General features: G+C 31.7%; 4 protein-coding genes across 10 annotated transcripts; 2 read left to right on the top strand and 2 right to left on the bottom strand.

Annotated features, from left to right (window-relative positions):
- Nucleotides 1–372: 372 nt before the first annotated feature.
- On the bottom strand, nt 373–3,970 carry put (activin A receptor type 2 punt). Its single transcript, XM_027350055.2, has 7 exons — nt 3,338–3,970; nt 2,690–3,265; nt 2,084–2,632; nt 1,794–2,018; nt 1,382–1,737; nt 939–1,321; nt 373–887 (listed from the first exon to the last, which is right to left on the bottom strand). The coding sequence occupies exons 1-6, from the start codon at nt 3,546–3,548 to the stop codon at nt 1,064–1,066; spliced, it is 2,175 nt and encodes a 724-aa protein (XP_027205856.2). The 5' UTR covers nt 3,549–3,970; the 3' UTR covers nt 373–887; nt 939–1,063.
- Nucleotides 3,971–4,306: 336 nt separating this feature from the next.
- On the top strand, nt 4,307–6,797 carry LOC113799365 (uncharacterized). Its single transcript, XM_075823611.1, has 2 exons — nt 4,307–5,238; nt 5,309–6,797. The coding sequence occupies exons 1-2, from the start codon at nt 4,858–4,860 to the stop codon at nt 6,632–6,634; spliced, it is 1,707 nt and encodes a 568-aa protein (XP_075679726.1). The 5' UTR covers nt 4,307–4,857; the 3' UTR covers nt 6,635–6,797.
- A 764-nt stretch (nt 6,798–7,561) lies between these two features.
- Nucleotides 7,562–15,765, top strand: LOC113799663 (disintegrin and metalloproteinase domain-containing protein 10-like). Of its 2 annotated transcripts, none has more exons than XM_075823601.1 (10): nt 7,562–8,445; nt 8,608–8,845; nt 8,922–9,484; nt 10,574–11,203; nt 11,266–11,506; nt 11,933–12,369; nt 12,439–12,944; nt 13,011–13,550; nt 13,609–13,773; nt 13,839–15,765. In XM_075823601.1, exons 3-10 carry the CDS (start codon nt 9,226–9,228, stop codon nt 14,427–14,429), a joined length of 3,369 nt encoding a protein of 1,122 aa, XP_075679716.1. In that variant the 5' UTR covers nt 7,562–8,445; nt 8,608–8,845; nt 8,922–9,225; the 3' UTR covers nt 14,430–15,765. The 2 variants fall into 2 exon arrangements, with proteins under 2 accessions (XP_075679716.1, XP_075679717.1); XM_075823602.1 differs by having other exon boundaries at nt 8,608–8,849.
- On the bottom strand, nt 15,510–23,122 carry da (transcription factor daughterless). Of its 6 annotated transcripts, none has more exons than XM_027350339.2 (9): nt 22,651–23,119; nt 19,175–19,585; nt 17,671–18,281; nt 17,453–17,560; nt 17,176–17,343; nt 16,849–17,102; nt 16,683–16,781; nt 16,324–16,469; nt 15,510–16,260 (listed from the first exon to the last, which is right to left on the bottom strand). In XM_027350339.2, the coding sequence occupies exons 1-9, from the start codon at nt 23,027–23,029 to the stop codon at nt 15,932–15,934; spliced, it is 2,505 nt and encodes an 834-aa protein (XP_027206140.2). In that variant the 5' UTR covers nt 23,030–23,119; the 3' UTR covers nt 15,510–15,931. The 6 variants fall into 6 exon arrangements, with proteins under 6 accessions (XP_027206140.2, XP_027206141.2, XP_027206143.2 ...); XM_027350340.2 differs by having other exon boundaries at nt 19,175–19,582; XM_027350342.2 differs by lacking the exon at nt 22,651–23,119 and adding an exon at nt 20,610–20,862.
- Between the last annotated feature and the right edge of the window lie 722 nt (nt 23,123–23,844).

Here is a 23,844-nt window from a genome sequence, read left to right as displayed (position 1 = left end):
CAGGATGGAGATTGATTGATATTTTTTTTATTTTGTCAAGTTGATTTTGGTGGTGATGGAAACAACAACAACAACTTGACGATTAGTTGATAAAACTAAACATAAGACTAAACATTATTACTTATTGGATTCTAGATTATCATCATCCGAATAAAATTGGATTAGCCAATTAAGAAAAAAACGACAAAAGATTATCAATTTAGTACATCTTAACCATCACCATTATCATTATCATCAAATGGAATGTACAAAAAAAAAAATTTGAAAAAACATTCGAATTTTTTTTTTTTGATTATTAGAACGCCATCTGGTTTTGAAAGATATTGATTCATTTTTGGGATAGACTTTTTGCTCAAATTCTAATTACCTTAATTAAGACAAAAAAAAGAAGAAAATTTTATTTGATTAAAATTTCAATTGAAAAACAATCATATTTACAATTTTAAAAAAATCAATTTTTTTCTTTCATCAATCATGTGTGTGGTGTGTGGTGTTTCTTTGCAAACAAACAAAAAAAGTTTTTCGGAAAAAAAAAGAAAATTCAAAATTACTTCAAACTTGTTTTTTGTTTTGTTGTTGGTGTATGTTAACAAATCAATATATATTTTTTATACAAACCAAACCAAACACACGATTAATTCAAAATAATTACAGGTGAAAATCATGGTATTATGGTGAGAAAAGAAAAATTATTCACATAGTATTAAAAAAAATAGGAAAAGAGGCAGCCACAATTCGGGACATGTTCCAAAAAAAAAAGACAGCAGCATATGGCCAAATACAATCACATCTTCATCAGCATCTCACACAAAATCTGTTTATTTTCGTTGTTGTTGTTTAAATACGAATCGAGGTTTAAAACACACCGACCATTATCAATCATCAATCTGAAGATATTTGATATGATTATTGAATCTTTCATTTGCAAAAATATATACCTGAAGATTTTGTTCCAAAATAGCGGTTCCTTTTCCATTTTTGATGATGATGATGATTTTTTACAATATTTTCCAAATAATTTACAGAAATCGATTTTAATTATTTAATTTAATTAATGAGTGAATCATGACTGATGATTATTCATAATATTATTTGTATGTGATGATATCATCATTCTCATTGGTGTTGAAGCACTACCATTATGATTAAGATGTGGATGATAATGATTTAGATGAATATTAGGTAAAAATGGTGAATTGACAATCTTTTGATTATTAATATTATTATTATTATTGATGAAAGTATTAACATGATTATTTGTTAATGGTGTTGTCATTGTTGTACGATGATTGTTTGATGATAGATTCGACTGATTAAAAGTCTATGATGATTAGAAGATAAATTAGAACATTATTAGCTAAAAAGAATGTTTCACACATACCGAATCATTATTATTATTATTAATTTTTAAAGTATTGATACGTTCACAAATAGTTTCGGCCGAAATTCTTGCTTCGGCTTCTTGATCCCAACAATCTTGAATGGTAGTAACAATCAATGCCATACCAGGATGTTTTGACCATGATTCTTTAATGTGTGGACGTTTTTTCTGCTGTGCCACAATATCTTGCATATCTTCGATAGTTGGATTTTGACCAACTTCATTTTCAAATGGCAAACTATATTCATCGCATGGTATCTCATTGAAACTACAACGAGAAACTAATTCCCATAGCACTAAACCACAAGCATACATGTCGATTTTGAGGAACGAATCTCGTGTAAAATTGATTGCTCCTATACAAAACAAGATCATTGAGAATCGATAAAATCAAAATCAAAATATTGTTTACCTTCAAGTACTTCGGGGGCCATATAACGTCGAGTTCCCACTTGTCCATGAGCATCACCACAAGTAGTGTTTGGATAGAAAACAAGTGCCAGACCGAAATCGGCTATACAAGCTCGAAAATCGTTTCCTAAAAGCACGTTTTTTGATTTAAAATCTCGATGAGCAACCGATGGTTTTGCATTTTGATTATCTTTAGCTGGAATCTCTTCATGTAAATGTGCCAAACCTATACACAATGATGAAAAGGAAGTGTGTAAAGATCGAATCAAATAACTAAATTCAAAAAATTACCTAAGCCAATTCCTTGAATAATTTTAAGCAATTGATTCCATGTAACTGTATGTGATTTAAGATATTCATGTAACGATCCGTTCGGGTGATATTCGGTTATGATCCAAAATTCCAACTTAATACCTTCACCATTTCGATCAAAGCCCAAAAATTTGAGAATATTATTATGTTCCATTTGTGGAAGATTGTACACATCTTTTTCGATTTGCCATGATGAACGATCCTGCATTGAAAATACTTTTACCGCAACTTGTCGATTGTGACAATCGACAGCCCTATACACAGTGCCAAATTTACCATTAGCTAATGCTTCTTTAAGCGAGATAGGATTAGCATTGTATCCAATATTCGGTAGATTAGTACCATCAAGTAAAAGCGGTTCATGAGTAGGAACATCATCTGAATGTGGTTTACGTGGACATTTTCCAAAAATGTATACAATTATACTAGCGACACTTGCCAAAAATATTATAGCCATGATTAACAAAACATAGAATATTATGTCTGATAATCGATAATCATTTGATTCCATTGTGGTTGTTATAACACCTAGAAATCAAATCAAATCAATTTTAACTAAATTAAAAAACAAAAAACAATACAGACCATGTTGTTCGGGTGCCGGTGTTGATGAATACAATAACAAATTGGGCATCTGTTTTATTTCTTCATTACAAAGAATACCTTTACAGCAACAAAAATTCAGATCTTTTTGTTTGGGTTGATGTGCCGGTACACAAGGCATCTTATGGTGTTGTTGTTGTTGACTCAAAACGGATAATGATTCTTCATTTGAGCAACTTTTACTGGCACCATACCAACAACCTTTGAATACTAATTGTACACCTTCATTGGTTGAATTACGCCATAATGCATAACAATATGCATCACCAGTATTATGACCCAAATTATCAATTGTCGAACAAATCTGAACCGATTCACCACAACCTTCTTTATTATTAGTTTGTTGACATAATGTACGATTATAATAAAGACATTTTACATATTGATCATCAAATTGTTCTGATTGAATTTCAGCAAGAGGCACAAATTCTCTTGGATTATTCAACATTCTATGATGCAATTGATGATCAGACGACGAAGAAGATGATGATGATGATAATCTTGATAAGGATGATGATGTTAAGCCATTTTCGTTCAATGATAATTCATTTGCAGTAACTGAATATAGAAACAAAAAAATTAACATTAAAAAGAGATTTCAAACACACACACACACAACAACAAACATACCAATACAAAGATGAGAATAGAATATCAGGAACAAATAAACAAATGTATAACGACAATAGATTCGTGGTGAAAATTTTTTGATTGATGATAAGTAAATTGTTGTTGTTTGTAATAATAATGATTTTTTCTTTTCATCATCATCATTATTATTATTATCATGATTATTATCATGGTGAAATATGAAATTATTATTACTTTTTTTTGTAATCATTTTTTTATCTATATGATTGGTTGATGTTGATGATGTTGATGGTAGATTTTGTTGTTATCGTTTTTCAAGATTTCGAAGAAAACAAAAACAATTCGTGATTCAAATGATTAATTTGATGATTCTTCGCTTTTTGTTTGTTTTTTTCAATTATTTATTCGTCTTTTCGATTGTTGTAACAATAGGTCTAGACTTGAAACAACAAAAACAAAAAACGGAATCTCTTAGTAAATTATAATTAAAACAAAGAATCAAGAATCTTTTTCTTTTTCTTTTTTTTTTGGGATACACGATTCTTTTCACATTAACAAATTACGATTCGGTTGTATTTTGTTGTTGTTGTTGTTGTTGTTGTTTTCTTCATTAAAAATGTTGAATCTTTTTGTTTGTTTGTTTGTTGGTAATGAGAAGAAACGCTCACAAGAAAAAAAAACATCGCTCATCATCAACAACAAGATTATGATCATAGTAGCATGAAAATGTGTGATGTGTCCGGTGATGGTGGTGTATATCCTGAAGATTTTTTTTTTTTTTTTTGCCTAAAAGGCTAAATTTGTATCGATTCTTGATTCATTGTTGGTGGTAGTGGTAGTAGTGATTATGATTGCTCTGCTCTTCAAGATTCACACACTCACATTGCTGCTATGCCAAAATTTTATTTTGTTTTTTTGTTTTGTTTTTGGGTTCGTTGATTGTATCGAATTGGATATATTATGCATGATTCGAATTGAACATGCGTGTTTTGATTATCATCGTCAATATTGATGATGAATTGAGAGGTAACGCGAAAAAGATTGTGTGAGAGGTATAGTTGGATCATTGGATCCTCTTTGGTAGCTCAATGGCTTTCTTTTTTGATCATAAAACAAACTATATTTCAGTTAGGTTAGGTTGATCACTATGGCTATGATTTATAGCTTAGTTAGGTTAGGTTGGTCGTCTGGTTTGGTCTGGTTACACCAGTCTTGTGATAAAACTTTGTATTTTTTTCGCAAAGTTTTGTTTTTCGTGTGCTACATCGACGCCATCTTTCAATGAAGAATTCAATGATAATATTCGTTAAAGTATTACCATCTATTGTTGAGAATCCAAATTGTCTGTTATGAATATAATTTGTCCCTTTTGAATAACAAAGTAAAAAAAAAAAAATCTTGGTATCAAAATTATTGATACACAAACACACACACAGCACCACCGTTATCATTAATTGGCAAATGTCAATATAATGTGAACTTTGCAACTTCGAATAACATTCGTACGACCTTCAACAAAATTCATGTGCTTTTTTTTGTTTGTTTGTTTGTTTTGAAAAATGCCTTTTTTCCGTTGCCCTCTTCCTAAATTTGATGCACCAAAACCATCATTTCGATTCGATAGTAATTCATTGCCGAATTATTTTCGAATTTTATCGAATGATGAAAAACCACAAGAACAACAACAACAAGAAAATGAATGTTCGAATGGTGAACAAAAATCGGAAAAAGTTTCTGATCAAATAATATCAACTCAATGTTATTGGCAAAAAATTATCCTCAATCAACGATGTCCAATTTTTCGTTATCATGAAAATTGGTCAAAAATTAAAATATTAGATGAAAATGGATCGGATCGAAAAACCGATTCAAATCAAACAAAACATCGATTTGATTTTAATTCGCTGAACATTCGATTATTAGAAACATTTGGATTTATTGTAAGTTTTATCAACAAAAATTTGATTTTTTCAACCAAACATTTTTCTCTTTTGATCATTTAATGTAAAGGGCACTGCTTTGATTGTTGGTTTCGATATACGTTCACGTATCAATCAATGGTCACCTGCTCAACATCATCGTGATCATCCTCATATTCTTCATCATCCTCATAATCATTATCATCAATCCGAACATATTAGTTATGATGATAATAATAATCCCCGACAACAACAACAACAACAAACATTGCCAAATGTTGTTGATTTTTATCGTTCAAAAACACTTTATTATTTTGGTTCATGTCGTTTTTGTTGTTATGTTTTTGATAAAATTTGTACAATACCATCATTTTTTCCATTATCATCATTATCATCGAATATTGTTGAAGAGACTACTGCAAATTTAACAATCAAAACTAACGATAATGATGATGATGAAGTCCATGAACCAACGAATTCAATTACAAAATCATCAACAACAACAATTAACACTGATGAAGAACTGTTATTGGATAACATTGAAGAAATTGAACAAATCCTTTATTGTACACAATCCGAACTACTGAATGGTCATTTTTTATTAAATGATAATGATAATGTGAACAGGAAATCAGCCAAAAAGGACAAGGACAATATCATAACAGAACAACAACAACAACAACAACAGAATGATTTGTCATTGATTTGTGAGAAAGCATCCGGAACGGTGAATGTATCATCGGAAAACAATTACAACAGTGATGATAATGATGACGATGATGATGAGGATGATGATGAGTGGATGACCAACAATGACAATATTTCATCAAACAATATATTTCGTCAAACCTGTATTGAATATGCGGATATATTGAACAATTTATCTGGTATTAAATTGATAAAAAATCAACATACACAAAATGATGCATTAGCCTGTTGGTTAAGCTGTGACAAAAGATATTCTGCTGCATTGTTTAATTTGGGTGTTGCATATGAAAATGGTTTGTTTAATAATGTTGTTGGTGGTGGTGGTGATGGTAGTAAAAAACCTGATATGGATATGGCCTTCCATTATTATGCATTGGCCGCAAATAAAGGCCATCCGAATGCCATCTATAATATTGCATTATATTATCTTTATGGAAAGGGTAATATCAAAACAAATATTAATTATGCATTACAATTATTACGTATTGCATCCGATCATGGTGTTAAACAAGCACAAGATTATTGTCAACAATTTAATATGAAAAAGAAAAAATTAATTAATCAACAACAATTAAATCATAAAAGTAAATCATTACAAACATTATCAAATCATAGATATGATCAATCATCATTGTTACAATTATCTAATCCAATCATTTCAATCAAACAAAAATCAATCGAATTTCAACATTCGATTTCAAACATTTAATCCATTTTGTCATGATGAAATACCTTGTTTATATTAGTCTCTCTCTCTCTCTCATTTTGTGATTTTGTTCTTTATACATTTTTTTTGTTATTAATTTTTTTTCACTCTCTTATAATCTTCATTGTTTTATTCATTCAAATAAAATTTGCCACTATAATTATCATCATTATGATTATGATTATGATAACCAGTTTTGTTTTGTTGGTCGAAAAAAATACCGTTGAGAATAAGGTGTTTGTGTTGGTGGTATTCTCGTTCTCCGTTGTCTCAATTAAAATTATTCATCGACCGTGAAACTATCATCACCATCATTAAAGGATAATAATTTGTTTTATAATAATGGATTGGATAAAAAAAAATTACAAATTACAAAATGTGAAAATTTTCAATTTTTTTTAAAGTTTCCAAAAATACGACCATCAACAACAACAACAAGGAGGGGCAAATTCGAATTCGAATGGATGGCCTCCAAATTTTTTTTCATTCACTGAATGTTGCAGACAAAAACAAAATAACTGAATGAAATGTATCCAAAGAATTGACCACTACTACCACCAATGTAGCTTTTTTCCCCTGTTGTTCTGAATCTGATCCTGAAAAACAAAAAACAAGTTGGGGTGGCACAGTTGTGGCCTAGCAAGCTTGGTTATCCAATCGACAAGGTAGTGGTCCAACAATAAGGTCTTTTGTTTATGTTTTTTTTTCTATCCATCCATCCATCCATGCATTACATTCGAATTCTCTTCTCTTTTTTTTTCTCTGTATGTTCATTGTGCTCTTTCTCCAAAAAAAATAACACTCTGTGCTCTCTTTATCAATATCTCCCTTTTTTTCCAATGTATCACGCACATCATTGACTCTTTTTTAAATGGATTTTTTCTTCTTTTTTTCCAAAAAAACGATGATGATGATTCTACTATCATCATTTTGAATCCTCTGTTTATTGCCTTTTCCAATTTCATTTCAATATATCCATTGTGTGTGTGGCGCGCGGCGTCTGCTCCTTTTTTGAAACTAAAAAACATCATATTTTCGTCTATAGAATTGTCCATTGTGTGTGTATTATTGAAATTCATTTCTTGCCACATTATAATGTTTGTTGTTGTTGTTAGTGATGGTTTTTGTGGTGGTGGTTGTTGTTGTTGACTGTCAATGAAATTTTATGTCCTCGCCTTTTGTTGTTCAATTTGCCATCCATCCATATATCCAAAAATCGTCATAAATCCGAGAAAAGAAGAAGAAAATCTATTCTTCGCCAACAACGGCGACGACGAAGAAAGAAGAAAAATCTGATGCTGTTTCTGCTTCTGCTGGTTATCCGTCTTGCGTGTTTATAGAACAAAAAAAGAAAGAAAGAAATCTTTGCTATCAATCCATCTCAATCTCCAGATTTTGTTGTTTTCTTTCAGATTTATGCTGGTTTCCCATGCAATCATCATAGATTTTGTTGTTTTCACAGGATTGTCCGTCTTGTTTGTTGGTTGGTTTTTTAGTTGAATGTTCTCCATTCATTGTAATATATAAAATACATCATCTTCAATATAACTGTAAATCCTCATCAACAACAACAACAATCGTCGTCAACAATTTTCTTATGTAATAATAATACAATTGCTGCTGTGATGATGATAAAAATCTTTTTTTGTTAGGTGATATAATTATTATTAGCAAAACAAAACAAAAAAAAACAGTAAAGATAATAGTCATAGTGGTTGGTAGAGTATAGAGGAGAAATCCTTAGAAACAAAACATCATCATCATCAATTGGCCAATTACCTCCATTTTTTTTGTTTTTGTTTTGTTTGCAAAAGGTATTTAAACTTTTGTTTTTCTGCTGTTAATTATTTGTTTATTATCCTGCCTGTCAAACAATTATTTTTATTTTTGGTTTTTTTGTTTTTTGTTTATTTCATTGGGTATTGATTTTTAAAAAACCTTCATCCTTTCAACACAATTCATCGGATGTGTTCTAGTTTTTTTTTCTCATCTGTTCTTCGTATAGTAGTCGTTTTTTCCGATCATCATCTGTATGAATCATCATCATTATCAACAACAGTGGTTAGAGCAGAAAAAAAACCAGTCGATCAGTGGTTGTTTTTTTTCAAAAACAACGATCAAACAACAAAAACTGCCAATTCTATCTTGCCCAATTAAAAGAAAAAAAATTTCATCCTAAGACTTCTTTCGAGTGAAATTCATCATCATAGAAACGTATGTATGTTTGTCTGGTTGTCTGATAGTAATGATTATTGGAATAATTTTGCTACATTTTTTTTTCTTCATACAGTTATATGGCTTTCATCATCATTTCTAAACGAATGCAATAAAATCAACAACAAAAAAAAGAAGAGATTTCATAATGATTCATCATTGTTTTTCTTGATTTGAAAGGATGATGATTATTATCAATCAACACAATCATGTAACCAGAATAAATATCAAAAAGAAAAAAGTTGACATAAATTAAATCAACAACAGCACACACACACAGAAGATAATTGCAATCGAAAAAAAAAACAGAAACTAATCACAATCAGGTGCAGGTGTGATTAAAACGACGAAGATATCATCATCAATCAATCAATCAATCAATGATGGATTCTTCTTCATCAACTAGAATATTTTTAATGAAACGAAACTATCTCAATAATAATAATAATAATATCAATAAAAATGTAAAACATTTTTTGGCCAAATTTCAATATTATGTATCGATGTTTGAATCATATGATTATCATCATCATCATCATGATCATCATCAACATTCTTTTCGCTATAGATCATCATCATCATTATTATCATTAACATTAATGGCCATATTGATATTTATTTGTCCTTTGCCATTTTTCGGTATGTATATAATCCTTTTCCCATTAAAATTTTGTCCTTATTTATTATTATTGTTGTTTGGTGACAATCAAATGGAAACTTTTCTATTAAGTTAAACTAAGAATGTGATTTTTGTTGTTGTTGTTGTTGTTCACCTTTCTTATTAAGAAATGAATGAAAAAAAAATCGATTATTGAATGATCAATGTCAATGGCATTTTTTTTTGTGGCACTTGTGTGACCACCATTATTTAGTTTTCTTTTTCTAATGGACAAAAAAAAAAGCCATTATTATTGGCTTTTTTGTTGTTGAAAAATGTTTTCAACAAGGATATTCATTCGATGTTAATTTATTGCCAGAAAAGATTTTCATGAATTTAATAATTTTATTTCAATTTTTTTCTTTTGAAAAAAAAAACAAAATAAAATGATCAGTCATCACTCAGGATCTCAGGAACCTGATTGAACATTAATTTATTTTTTTAAAAAATTTTCATTACGAAAAATGAAGAGAAACTGTATACATGATGTTGAATAGGTCTTGAACATTTGATTTTTTTTTTTTGTCCAAGTGTTGTTGTTGTTTGATAACCTTGAAGATTAGGTAAAAAAGAATATGAATGGGTCCTTGGTCTGTTGTTGTTTATCTGATCTACATTGATTTTTTGTTTTGTTTTTTTCTGGTTAAATAAATTATTCAACGAGGTCAGCCGAATAAAAAAAAAATTATAGTCATATCCAAGTTCTTTAGTCCAGTAGGTCGCATTTGCATTTTTCACATTATAAATTTAGATAGATAGATAGATTTAGAGCTTGACATGATAAATATATATAAATTAATAAATAATGTTCTGTGTGTTTTGTGTCTGCTGTTCACAGGTTGTCGTCAATTTTATATTTCTGTTTAGTCACTCTCCCTTGAGATAATACGGTTAATAATAATATTTCCGAAGGGATTTCCGATTTTTTTACCCAATCTCCAACTAATTATTTAATTTTTGTTTGAGTTTCCAATTTGGATTGATTAGTTTTTTTTATATTTGTTTGTTTTCCTGATGATTAACTTTTTTTAATGGTTTGTTTGTTTGTTTATGTTTACTACTACCAATAGCTGATGCATTGAATCCATTAAATGAACATATAATTCATTATGAAACATTAAATTATGATCCTCAACCACATTTAAATGCATTGGATCGTTCAAGGCGTTCAGCCAAATTTTTTGATAATAATAATGAGAATCATCATCATCATCCACATCATCCTTTGTATGCGATAAATTTTCATTCACATGGCCGTAATCTTTCATTAAGACTTAAACGTGACATTGATTCAGTCTTTCATCGTAATCTAATTGTCGAAGATGGTGATGGTCAACCATTACAAATAAATCTTGATCATATTGTCAGTGGTCATCTAAATAATCAGCCAAATAGTTTGGTTTATGGTTCGATTAATGATGGAATATTTGTTGGTAAAATACATTCAACTGTGCCTAATGAGGAAACATTTTATGTAGAAAAAGCAAGTAAATATTTTCAACCAGATCCTATCGATATCTATCTATTAGATGGTCGTACTTTGAAATCTAAATATAATTATCCGGATCTGGTAAAAGCCATCCGTTTAAGTAAAACAACATCCACTTCTACACGCCTGATACCAGCACTGCCATTTCATTCAGTCATTTATTCATCGAAACATGTGAAAGATCCATTCCATGATCAACGATCTCCAATTGGTATTATTCAATCATATAATCAATTTTAATAATTCTAACGATTTTTTCTACCCAAATAATAGATGGTGGTTGTGGTGCCAATGAAGAAGTTCGTGAATGGATGAATTCGATTGCCAATTCAGCTGTTTCGGAAGATGAAGATGAAATAATTCATTACAATTCATCATCACCAACCAATGATCCGAATCGACCCGTATTACGATCCAAACGAGCTTCAATTAATAATATTAGTAGCAATAAACATTATGATTATGGTAATTATAGACGATTGTTTGAAGCACAAGGTCGTATCAGCAATAATAGGTAAGAATTGACCACAAAAAAAATAAAATTTCTATCAACTTTCGCTTTTTGAAGAAAAAAAATTGTTCTAATAATCAATTGAACAGTGTTGTTAGGAAATAATTTTCTTAGTTAGTCCCTAATTAATATAATTTCTTTGTCATTATGATGATGATGATGATGACACTATAGTTATTTGAATGAATGATTTGGCCTATTTAAGTGTGTGTCGTACGTGTGTGTATGTATGTTTAGACAACAATTATACATTAGGAAACATAGACCACAATCTAATTTGTCCTTGTGTGTGTCATCATTTGTTCACAATATATAATAATGATTCCATTACATAATGCACATATAGGAATTTGAAGAAGAAAAAAAACACATTATCATATTACAATTGAAATTTACATAAAATGACAATTTTATTTTTCCATTTGTCAGACCACTATCACCACATCATTCGACACCATATCTACCATCGAAACGAGCCTGTTCATTATACATACAAACGGATACATTTCTTTGGGATCATGTTAAAAAACATGAATCGGAAAAATCTGATTTCAAAGTTCGTGAAGAGATTGCATCGTTAGTCGCTCAACATATTAAGGCTGTCAATCATATCTATGAAACTTCAGTGTTCAAAAATATTATAGGACTTAAATTTATTGTACAACGATTACGAATTAATGATTCTTCGGCCTGTGAACCAGTAAAACGAGAATCAAATCAATTCTGTTCACCTAATATTGATGTTTCAAATTTTCTAAATCTTAATTCACAATTTAATCATAATGATTTTTGTTTGGCATACATTTTCACTTATCGTGATTTTTCCGGTGGAACACTTGGTCTAGCATGGGTTGCAAGTACATCAGGTATAGTTGATTTTTTTTTTCTCTCTCTATGTTATTAATCGTTTCTAAATGTCTGTTTGATATATTTAGGTGCATCTGGCGGTATATGTGAAAAATATAAAACATATACGGAAAATATTGGCGGTCGTCAAGTACAAACGAAACGTAGTTTAAATACTGGTATAATTACTTTTGTTAATTATAATTCACGTGTACCACCAAAAGTCAGTGAATTAACATTGGCACACGAAATTGGTCATAATTTTGGTTCACCACATGATTATCCAGTGGAATGTCGTCCGGGTGGTCCACTTGGAAATTATATTATGTATTCATCGGCTACTAGTGGTGAACGACAGAATAATAATAAATTTTCACAATGTTCAGTGAATAATATATCTACAGTATTGAATGCTGTTTTCAATAATGAAGGCAAAGAGAATTGTTTTCAGGAAGATAATGGACCATTCTGTGGTAATAAAATTGTTGAAGATGGTGAAGAATGTGATTGTGGCTATGATTCTCGAGAATGTAATGAAGATTGTTGCTATCCAAGAAGTGTGGAGGAATTTAAACATTTAGATCCGCATGCACAAGTATGTTTGACTGAATATATTATAATTTCATATTTTTTGATTATTTCACTTTATTTTGATTGATAGCCATGTCGACGAAGACCTGGAGCCTCTTGTTCACCATCTGAAGGTCCTTGCTGTACGGAACGTTGTACATTCGAAGGAAACATGAAACAATGTCGTGATGATGGTGAATGTACTTATGAATCGTTTTGCAGTGGACAACGTGCACATTGTCCATTACCACCGGCAAAACCGAACAAAACTGAATGCAATATGGGTACACAAGTATGTTGGCAAGGTTCATGTACCGGATCAATTTGTCAGAAATATGATCTTGAAGAATGTTTCTTGAATACTCGACGTGGCGCTAAACCGGAGGAAATGTGTGAAGTAGCATGTCAACGACGTAATCAACCAGAGACATGTCGCCGTACATCTGAAATCGATATTATGAGAAATATTTCGGGAATGAAATTAAGACCCGGTTCACCATGTAATGACTTTCAAGGATATTGTGATGTATTTCAACGTTGTCGACCAGTCGATGCTGAAGGTCCATTGGCAAAGCTAAAGAATCTATTGTTTAATAAGAAAACTTTGATTAGTATCAAACAATGGGTTACGGTATGTATCATTTAGATTCGTTAATTTTAAAACATTTTGAATTTAAATTTTTTTGCAGACATATTGGTGGGCCTGTATGTTGATGTTGTTTGCAGCCATATTATTCATGGCTGCTTTCATTAAATGTTGTGCCGTACATACGCCAAGTTCAAATCCGAAACTGAAAAAAGCTTTACGCATATCCGATACATTACGTCGACCAGCCGATACATTACGAAGAAAAGTAATTAGCTCAAATCAATGCTCCATAGATCAGATTGTAATGAGATTTTTTCCCCTTTTCAACAGAGTCGTGAACGATCACAACAGCAGCATGCTTCAAGTGGTGGTGGTCATCATCAACTTCGAGGTGGACGAAATCCGAATCACCATCATGGTCGTAGTGGTGGTAACCGCCAAAATGGTCCTTCTCGTTCAAATCATAATCCATCAACATCAGCAACAACCACCGCTGGAACCAGTCATCAATCACAATCATCATCGAACATGATGGCTGCTGCCTATCAACAATCAACGAATGTGGCACAATCAACGAATCCATCGTCGACAAATATAACGACAACATTTCCACCGACATTAGTGGTTAATCTACCACCTCCAGTACCTAAAGATATAATAATGGAGCCACCACCACCATATCCCGGGTTATCTACTGCCACCTCCAGTAGTAAACCAAGTGCACCACCATTGAATATTGTCGTACCAGTCATACCAGGCGCTCCTTCACATGGATACGGTGAAGGACGTGGTCATTATAATCGTCAACAAAATTCTGCTGGACCTACATCAGTGACAGCGTCAGCAGCGGCACCATCGTCATCAAAAGGATCGAAAGAACGAAAGAATCCGGAATCAGTATCGAAAAGTCATCGCCGTTGATTTGAAAAAGGATTACCCACCCACCCTCCAATGTATCATATATGAAACTCAAATTAATTTAATTTTTTTTTTGCTCATCATCATCATCATTGGTGGTGGATTGTAAATGATTATTTTATTCAAAATTCTATATAGAAAAACAATTGTAACATGTACAAATTCTCTTTTAGGAAAACTATTTTCGAGTCAAGCCTTGATGTGACACTCATTTGTTTTTTTTTCGCTGGTTCGATTTACTCTAAACCGGTGATGATCATCATTGATTCTTTTTTTTTGTTGTTTGCATCTTTTCTCTTTCACAGAAACATCACATCATTGAATCATCACCATTTGTTAACTAGTCATATTTAAAATTTGAATATGAACATTTTATTTTTTTCAAATTAAATAATTATAGATTAATCAATTTTTGTTTCTGTGTGTGTTTTCCAAGTTTGTCGAGGAGAATAAGTCAGAATTCTTCATTGACAGATGGCATAGATGTTTCAAATTCAAACGAACAACAAAAGTTCAACGAGTGGTCAACAAACCTACGCGAAAAAACACAAAATTTTATTACATTATAAACAGACCAGACCAGACGAGATGTCTTTGTTCTTTGACCGACGATGAAAGTTTTATAGCCATATGGACGACGCCACTTAGACACTATTTAGATACCTTTGTTCAATATAAATGGATTATAGAAATTAAAAACGAGACTGTGAAAGACGGCAAATAACCAAAGTGGAAAAAAATTGAAAAATGAAACATCATTTTCATTATGCCGACAAACATATGATGATGATAAATTGATCGATTGGCAATTAGCTTTAAGCATTCAAGTAATTAGCTAAAAACAAATGAGAAAAATGGGTGATGATATGGTTATATTTGAATAAAAATTGATCGTTAATGAATCAAAGGCTAAAAATATCTGTTGCCATGCCCGAAACACATTTTCGACGACGATGATGAATTTTGTTCGAAAATAATAAAATAAACATTCATCGTTTAATCATGTAAACATTGATTTGCAATCAATCAATGTCAAATATTATATATATTGATCTGATCAATCGAACAAAAAATGACACTAAGTAAATGGAAGAATGGACAATTTTTTAATTCATTCCTGGAATAAAAATCATCAGTTTTTTTCTAAAATCAGACATTCAATTGGATTGAAACTACAATAATAATAATAAAAATTCGCGTGGACAAAATTATGTCTTTCGGCATGTTTGTGTGTGATCCGAGAATTCAATAAGGGTCAATGTACAAAACTGTGGCTGGGAAAATAATGGTGAATTGTGTCTCATGCAATAAAAATGGATTTATGATACAATGGAGGATTTTTTCTTAGCAACAAAAAAAATATGTGCCCTATGTGTGTGTGTGCGATATGAAAAATGTTACTAGATAGATTCCAATCTCAATCAATCAATCAAATGGGACTAGCTCTATAGCCAACAAAACGACACACATGGAGAAATACATGCTTGTTCGTTTTATTTTTTTTTTCAAAGCATATTCGAACTAGTCACAATCGACATGGATGCGGCCCCGGTATTCATTAGATGATGTGAATGAGGAGAAACGGTTGATGGACCTGCCGACGATACATTCGTTTGATTAGATGATTGTTGTGGTGTGATATGTTGTTGCATCACATTTGCTACCGGATTATTCGATCCTGGACCACCAATACCAGTCATCATTGAAGGAGATAAAGTGTTCGGCATTTGTGGGGGTCCTTGCGCACCGGACATATATTTGGCATGAACTGTTTCTTCGGATTTTTCCTCTTCTCTTCGTTTGAGGCAAGCAGTTTTTGGATTTAGATTACGTTCTATAATGAACAATAAATTGGTTAAGCAATTGAGACAAAAAAAGCTAAAAACCGAACACGTACCTCTAACTTGATGTTCCAGATTGGTGATAACGTCGACAGCCTGATGAAGAATATTCAATTTGGTCTGTGCTTTGTCACATTTTAGATGCATGACGACCATACGACCCAGTTCTTTGAATGCTTCGTTTATGTCTCGAACACGAATCCTGGAGTGAAAAAAACAAAATGGAAAACATTGTCACAATTGATTGCTTCAAAAAGGAAAAAGATTTCTAGAAATTTATGAAAATAATCAGTATTTAAAATTAGCGTTTTTTAAAAAAATATCCGCATGAATTTATGAACGGATCTCAGTCGGGGAAAGATTGTCATCACTTTTTCGAATATGAATGAATATAATTAACAAAAACAAAACAAACCTTTCACGAGCATTGTTTGCCTGTCTTCGTTCTCGTTCACGTTCATGTTTCATCTCTGGTGGTTCATCTTCATCGGCCGAACTAACGAATGGAAGCATTCTAGATCAAAATGCAAGAACATTTTTACATTATTTTTCTCATTAAAACAACAACAATAACAACATACTTTCGGCCTCTGGATCTTTTTGGCTTTGATGATGCACCAGGCGATGATGATCGTGGATTTTTATTCTTAACATTTTGAGAAGTTGATGTTGGTGCTGCTGTATTGGTCACTATCGTACCAGCAGCAACAGCATTGTGTAATAAAGGCGATGTTACCACCACAGGTTGTTGTTGTTGAGGCAACGTGCTACTCGTCGCGGAAGTCGATTGTGGAACAATAGTGCGCATGTTCGCTATCAGACCATTTGGACTTTGCTGTTGTTTGTTTGAAAAGAGAATGTTAAAATAGCCGATTTTGAATTTTTATTCGAAAAAAATGAAATATTACCACATGTCCTTCCAATGTTGTGAGGTCAGTATTATTTGGTGGTGATAGAAAAGAATTGGATGATGATGGTGCTGCCAACAGCAATTGTTGTCCTTCAGCATGATTACGAAGAATATCGATAGCATCATCCAAACGTTCACCAACATTTACACCTCTTGTATGATGATGCTATTTTTATCAGTTTGAAAATATGAAAAAATCAATTAATTAGAATCCATTGAAAATAAAACAAAATGTAAATGTAAATGGGGCCAAACTAACACAAAGGAAACCATACCTCGCTAGGAATATTTACATCATTCATAAGGTGTATAGTAGTAGTATTGGTGGGATCATCGTATTGATGATGATGATGATGAAGATCATTGGTGTTTGTAACGGTTTGCTGTGTGATTGTACCAGCAACAAAATATCATGCAATGAAACCAAACGAAACAAAAATAAAACAAAAAACAAAACAATCATGCATGGAACCAATGGAATTATAAAACTTACCATTGTATGAAGATGATTGATTTCATTGGTATTGGATTTGATATCAGTCGATTGAAATGATTGCTGCTGTAAGGGAGTTGGTGGAGATCGTCTTGTAGTTGGTGGCTGTGTTGTTGTGGCTAATTGTGTTGGCCATTGTTGTTGATTAGTAGATTGTTGATCATTATTGTTGGTCATCGGATAAAGGCTTGTTATATCGGGTTTGATATCGATAGTTTGAATCGGTGATTGTATTGATGATATCGTTGTGGTGGCTGAATAACCAGCACCAGTAGTCATCATTTCAGATGATCGATTTGTAGCGAATGTTGACATAGGTGGAAGACTTGAAAGGCTATTGTTATTGTTATTATTAGCACTGCTTGCCACAGTATCATAAATAGATGTATTCGATGATGGTAACAATACTTGATCCATTGCTTGTGGATGTTGTCCATGAATATTGATTCCGTATGATTGTTGCGACGATGATAGAGGTGGTGGTGGTTGTGGTGGCTGTGATGCACCGACAATATGTTGACCACCATATTGTTGTGCGGTTGCTTGATTCCAATCATTCGTTGTATCCAATTGATAATAATTACTAGCGGATGATTCACTAAAAAGTGTTCCTATAATCAAAATTTAAAAAAAAATGAATTAGACATTTTCTCATTGATTCATTGATTCATTCATTCAAACAATGCCAAGTTCATAATTCTAGGATTATGGATCAGAACACAAAAGGTGATATAAGGGTGATAAACACCACCATGAATTCGGCGAAAAAAAAGTGAAATGGGAAATAAAAAGCTTGGCTATATTATATTTCTCGCCTGAACATTCGACATGCTGTGCAGAGAATTTTTTTTTCGTTGTACAAATAAAATTTTTTTGAATTTCTTTAACTCTATCTATTTTTTGATCTTCTCTACAGTAGTTATTGGCTTCTCAAAAAAAAAAAAAAAAAATTCTTCAGGTGTTCAGCACTATAGCATCACAGCATGTTATCGTTTCATATATCGCTAGACTGCTTGACGACGGCTTTTTCACACTGAATACCCTGACCCATCACAACCTTTGTGTGTTTTGTGCAGGTTTCACAGGTTTTAAAAATTGTTTTTTTTTATAGAGATTCCATTAAAATTGTGTAGAATTTTTCAAAAGAAAAAAATTCAAAAAAACAAAGTTTTTTTGTTGTTGTTGTTCATAACAAACCAAAACCGAATAGCCGGTGTACATAAGGGGTGAGGGGTAAAATTTTTGTTCTATGATTAGCTAACAACTAAGATAAAATATTTTTCTCAACTTTGACCTTCGCACAGAAAAAAAAGCAAATAATAATGAGAAATTTGAATGGACAGATATTCCAACATTACATTTAGATTGAAATCATGCTGATTTCTTTCTTTTTTTTTCTCGTTTGTTGAGAAAAAATCAATTGGACAATTCGGAATCAAAGGACAAAATATATGTGTGTGTCCCTAGGAAAGGATTTCAATGTCGTTCGTTGGAAATCGCTTACCTCGTGAATCACAATAGGGTGAATAATATTGTGAAGAGTCGGGTGCAGTGGCTGAAGAATTGTTGGTGGTACCAGTATTTGTACCATTAGTCGGCGTTAACGGTGGCGGATAATGAGTAGATTGTTGTGATGATGATGATGATGGTGGTGGTGGTTGAGATTCAGGATTATTCAGCTGATGATATGTCGGTGGCGTAATTATTCCAGCTGAATTAAGTTCATCTTGATGATGATGATGCGGATGATGATGAGGATTATGATGGCTCATTGCTGCCAAATGTACATTATCAACAACAACAATATTGGACATTGTTGGTGGTGGTTGTTGTGATTGATTCGATTGACCACCATTCGATCCACCATATGTAGAAGGCATCGTATATGAAGGCATATCAGCCTGGGATTTATCTACTAGTTGAATTTTTATTTTTATTATTATTATCAAAATCAAACAAACAAACAAACAATAGAAAGAATAATTACTAATCAATAATAATGTCAAACATTCATAAAATAAAATAAAAAACAAAAATTTCAATCAGAAAAAAAGCAGCTGCTACTTGTCAAATATATTTGTGGTCGATTCTTCAAACATTCAAATTTTATACCAATCGCAAATAATATAACAGAAGCACAATGAATACTCTATCCAACCAGTCAATCTCAACCTATAACTAATTTTTTTTTTTTGTAGTGTGTAGTTTTTTTTTACCATTTCATTTTGAAAAATATATTCTTCTTCTACATTAGAACACTTTATAGCAATAACAACAACAACAACGACTTTGTATGCCAAATCCACATTTTTTTGTTTCATTCCTTTTTTAGACGCCTTCGCCAAAAAAAAAAACGAAATAAATTTCGTGGGCGCCTTCCGTTCTTTTTTTTCCATTCATTCATTCGTTGATGATTGGCCGCCATACTATAGTGGTTTAGATGATGGCCATCATTATTATTATTATAACCATCAAATGATTATGATGACGATATACTATTCGGTCGATCAAATTGGCAAAATAATGGAAGTAAACAACAACAGAAAAAAGATCGACCAGAAAAAAATAACATAAATTCATGACAGCAACATTATTTTGATCGTATCGACAAGATTATAATTGTTAAATAATTTTTTTGTTTGTTTTTGCTTTTGTTTTCGAAAATTGTCACACTATCATTGATCATGATCTCGGATTCAATTTCAATTTATGAATGAATGAATGGAAAAGTCATTTAAATGATATTATAATTGTGATCATGAATCAATTTGATTCTTGATGTTGTTGTTATTGTTGCCATACATTAAATAAGAAGAGAAAAATCGTGATCATTTTTTTGGATGATCATATTTGGTAAAAAACAATTAAACAAAAAACATTGGCAATTTGAGAAGGAATTTTGAATCTGAAAAAAAATCAAAACATCAAATCAAACTTACTTATATTATTGTACATCATTTATATATAGTTATAATTATAGGGGATAAAATAATAATAATAATAAAACAAACAATAATCATTGAGTAATGATGAAAATTATTATTATTTTTATAATAATGTCAATAATGAGAAGAATTATAAAAGTTCCAGAGATCGGACAGGTGTGCAATGTTTGTATGGATTTTTTCGGCTATATTGGTTGATGGATTTTGTTTTGTATATATCACCAAGCAACACTTTTTTTTGTCAGTTATCTTGATGTAGAAATTGATGATAATGATTACTGGTATGGATGATGATAATGGCAATTCATACACAAAACAAAACAAAACAAAATTATTATTATTACATCACAGATTGAGAGAATCAGAACAAAAAAACTTTTGTTGGTACAATTTTGAAAATGGATATATAGATAATAATTCACATGGTGATTCTATTTATATATCGCCACACACTCATATTTATGACAGAATCATCGAATCAAAGAAGAAAATTTAAAAAAAAAAGCAGCACAAAATTGAAAAAAAGTGATCTTTTGTTCCGCCGATATTTGCTTGCATTCAATTTATACAGAACCCAACAAAAAAAAAGAACACACAATTCATTGTTCACCACACACACTTCATACAAACCAAACTAGGGACCCCTTCTAAATCATAGGGTACCACAAGTAAGGAGGGTGAGAGAATGATTATCAGTAAAATCGGGAGACCAGCATTTTCCCAAAATTGACTGATGGCGGTGTTTGGTGTTTGGTGTGTATGATGGCCAAAACAGAGAGACGATCAAATTGAAATAAAACCAAGCAAACAGACAAGCAAGGTTGGACCAAACAAAAAACCAACAAAGAAGGAGGAGGATGAGGACGAAGAGAAAAAGAAATGGACAAACAAACAAACAAAAAAAAAGATATAGAACTGGCTGTTATATCGTTGCGCGCGCTATACATTAAAACTGGCATTTATTTTTTCGATTCTGTATTTGAAAAAAAAAGAAAACGCGAGCGCGCAACAGGACGACCTTTTATTGTTGTCCTGTCGTAGTGGTCAATGTTCTTGTGTAAATCTTTGGGAAAAAAAGGGGGTTGTGTTTGTTTGATGTGTGCTGCAGCTGTCGCGCTTGTTGAAATAATAAGTTTTATTCGAATTCGAGTCCTCCTCCTCTTAGTTTGTTTTTTGTGTGTGTTTGGGTCGAGATGATTATGAGGAGGGAGGATGGTGATATTTGATGATTGAAAATGTGGTCTAATTTTATTTCATTTCACGATTTTTTTTTTTTGGTTGGTTGGACGATTCATTATCATCATTCAATGAATTGGTGGGTGGTTAGTACCATTCATTCATTCATTTATTTACAGTGAAAAAAAAGAACCTAGAACTTTTTTGGTGAATCTGAATATCGATCGACGATAATATATGTGAATGGTCAAAATTTATGAGGCCAAAAAAAAATGCTCGCTCGGTGTATGCCTCATTTCGTATTTCAAAGATCTTTTGTTCGACAAAAAACGAAGCGAAACGATAACAACAAACAACAGCTGCCCCAGGATTGCACTTGCTGTATAAATGAGAATGAGAAGATCGAGAATTAATCTCACTAACTCTATGTCAATAGAATAAACACAAAAAAAAACACTGTCACAAATGAATGAACGAAAGAAAAAAAAACGGGACCTAGAATAGTTGTCAAACATAACATTCATGACCTACACACACACACACACATAGGTCAGATATAACAAATGATAATGATGTATTAGATGAAAATGTGAATAACGGAATTAATCTTTTTTTTTTTTTTGGTAAATTTTTGACATAAACCAGACCAGACACAACATCAAACATACATGAGATTAAGAGAAAGAGAGAAAGAACGAAATGAATCCTATTCGAAAAATCCCGACCTTGAAAAGTAATTAATGTTTGTTTGGCTTTTTTCAATTTTATCATTGATTTAAGACAAAAACACACAAAATTATTTAATCCATGGATATGAACAAAATCTATGAATAATTTAATTAACTAATCACACACTTACCACCGGTGTTTGATGTTCCTGTCGTATATAACGAATTTTGACAACGTGATGATGATGATTCGGATGTTGCTCGAGTTTGTTGTTGTTGTTGTTGACGATTAGTCAACGAACAACCACTTGATAATGAATTCGAATCGGTAATCCCAGTTCCCGATATTGATGATGATGATATTACACCACTATTACAACAATTTGATGATGAAATTGTAGAAATGGTCATCGATGATGATTTGTTCGATGTTGTAGCTGTTGATGATAATGATAATGGTGGTGATGAAGGCAATGTTGTTGTTGATGATGATGATGATGATAATTTTGGACCAAAACAATTCTGAAACACTTGTACATAGTTTAATTCTTCATCATTAGAATTGGCCATTGTATCAATTCACTAAAGTATGTCTAAAAGAATAATGATGATTCTTTTCTTTCTTTTTTTCACCTGTAAATCATCATCATCATTTTTTTCCACTATTAACGTTGGTGATTCAGAATATTCAATTCGATTGATTATTATTCGAATGAAAAGAATTAGCAGCAAACAAAAAAAAATGAAATGATTCAATAAGGATGCTAATCATTGATGAAGAAAACGAAAAAAAAATGGATGTGGCAAACAAACAAACTTGGAAAATGAACTGAAAGCATCATTACTTCATCATTGGCTAATTTCCCCTTTTTTTTCACCAAACAATATCATCTATGCATTTTACACTTGGCAGCTGCTGCTGTTTTTTTCGTTTTTAATTCATTGGATGCCCTAACAAACAAACACACACACACACACAAAAGGCAGATGTTTAATGTTTAATAATGTAGTTTTGTTTGAATCTTCATGATGATGACGCCATAGAAAACACGATGATGATCCACGAAATATAACGAGAAAAATAAAATAAAAAACTATGGCTGATTGGGCAGCATTTAGCTTTAGTTGATTTTTCGATTGGTTTTTCACTGATGATGATGATGATGATGATGATCGACAAACAAAAATGGAAAAAAAATGATATTTTTTTAAATTATGATCGTCGTAGTAGAATTAGTTTTTGAAAAGAACTTTTTTTTGCAACGGAAACAAAAGAAAGATCGTAAGCGAGAACAAAAACAAAACGAAAAACGGCAAGAAAGAAAAATTGAAAATCAACTCAAACTTGAAACTAAACAACAAAACAAAACAAAAAACGATGAGCA

Source organism: Dermatophagoides pteronyssinus, unplaced genomic scaffold (assembly GCF_027571235.1).
Source record: "Dermatophagoides pteronyssinus isolate colony J.1.1.1.1 unplaced genomic scaffold, Derpt_VIB-CSIC_2022.12 sq0032, whole genome shotgun sequence".
In the NCBI taxonomy this organism is placed as follows: domain Eukaryota; kingdom Metazoa; phylum Arthropoda; class Arachnida; order Sarcoptiformes; family Pyroglyphidae; genus Dermatophagoides; species Dermatophagoides pteronyssinus.
The sequence above is the reverse complement of the archived record's forward strand: the minus strand, read 5'-3'. Positions and strand labels throughout refer to the sequence as shown.

Bases quoted from the DNA above. Each gene is read 5' to 3' on its own strand.
- put (XM_027350055.2), bottom strand. From the start codon at position 3,548: ATGATTACAAAAAAAAGTAATAATAATTTCATATTTCACCATGATAAT. The intron at 1,738-1,793 runs GTAAACAATATT...TGTTTTGTATAG, and splicing joins GGCCCCCGAAGTACTTGAAG to GAGCAATCAATTTTACACGA. The intron at 1,322-1,381 runs GTATGTGTGAAA...TAATCATCATAG, and splicing joins ATAATAATAATAATGATTCG to ACTTTTAATCAGTCGAATCT.
- LOC113799365 (XM_075823611.1), top strand. From the start codon at position 4,858: ATGCCTTTTTTCCGTTGCCCTCTTCCTAAATTTGATGCACCAAAACCA. The intron at 5,239-5,308 runs GTAAGTTTTATC...TTTAATGTAAAG, and splicing joins TAGAAACATTTGGATTTATT to GGCACTGCTTTGATTGTTGG.
- da (XM_027350339.2), bottom strand. From the start codon at position 23,029: ATGGCCAATTCTAATGATGAAGAATTAAACTATGTACAAGTGTTTCAG. The intron at 19,586-22,650 runs GTAAGTGTGTGA...AAATTCAACTAG, and splicing joins AGGAACATCAAACACCGGTG to TAGATAAATCCCAGGCTGAT. The intron at 16,782-16,848 runs GTATGTTGTTAT...ATTTTGATCTAG, and splicing joins AAAAGATCCAGAGGCCGAAA to AATGCTTCCATTCGTTAGTT.
- LOC113799663 (XM_075823601.1), top strand. From the start codon at position 9,226: ATGATGGATTCTTCTTCATCAACTAGAATATTTTTAATGAAACGAAAC. The intron at 12,370-12,438 runs GTATAGTTGATT...TGATATATTTAG, and splicing joins ATGGGTTGCAAGTACATCAG to GTGCATCTGGCGGTATATGT. The intron at 13,551-13,608 runs GTATGTATCATT...ATTTTTTTGCAG, and splicing joins GTATCAAACAATGGGTTACG to ACATATTGGTGGGCCTGTAT.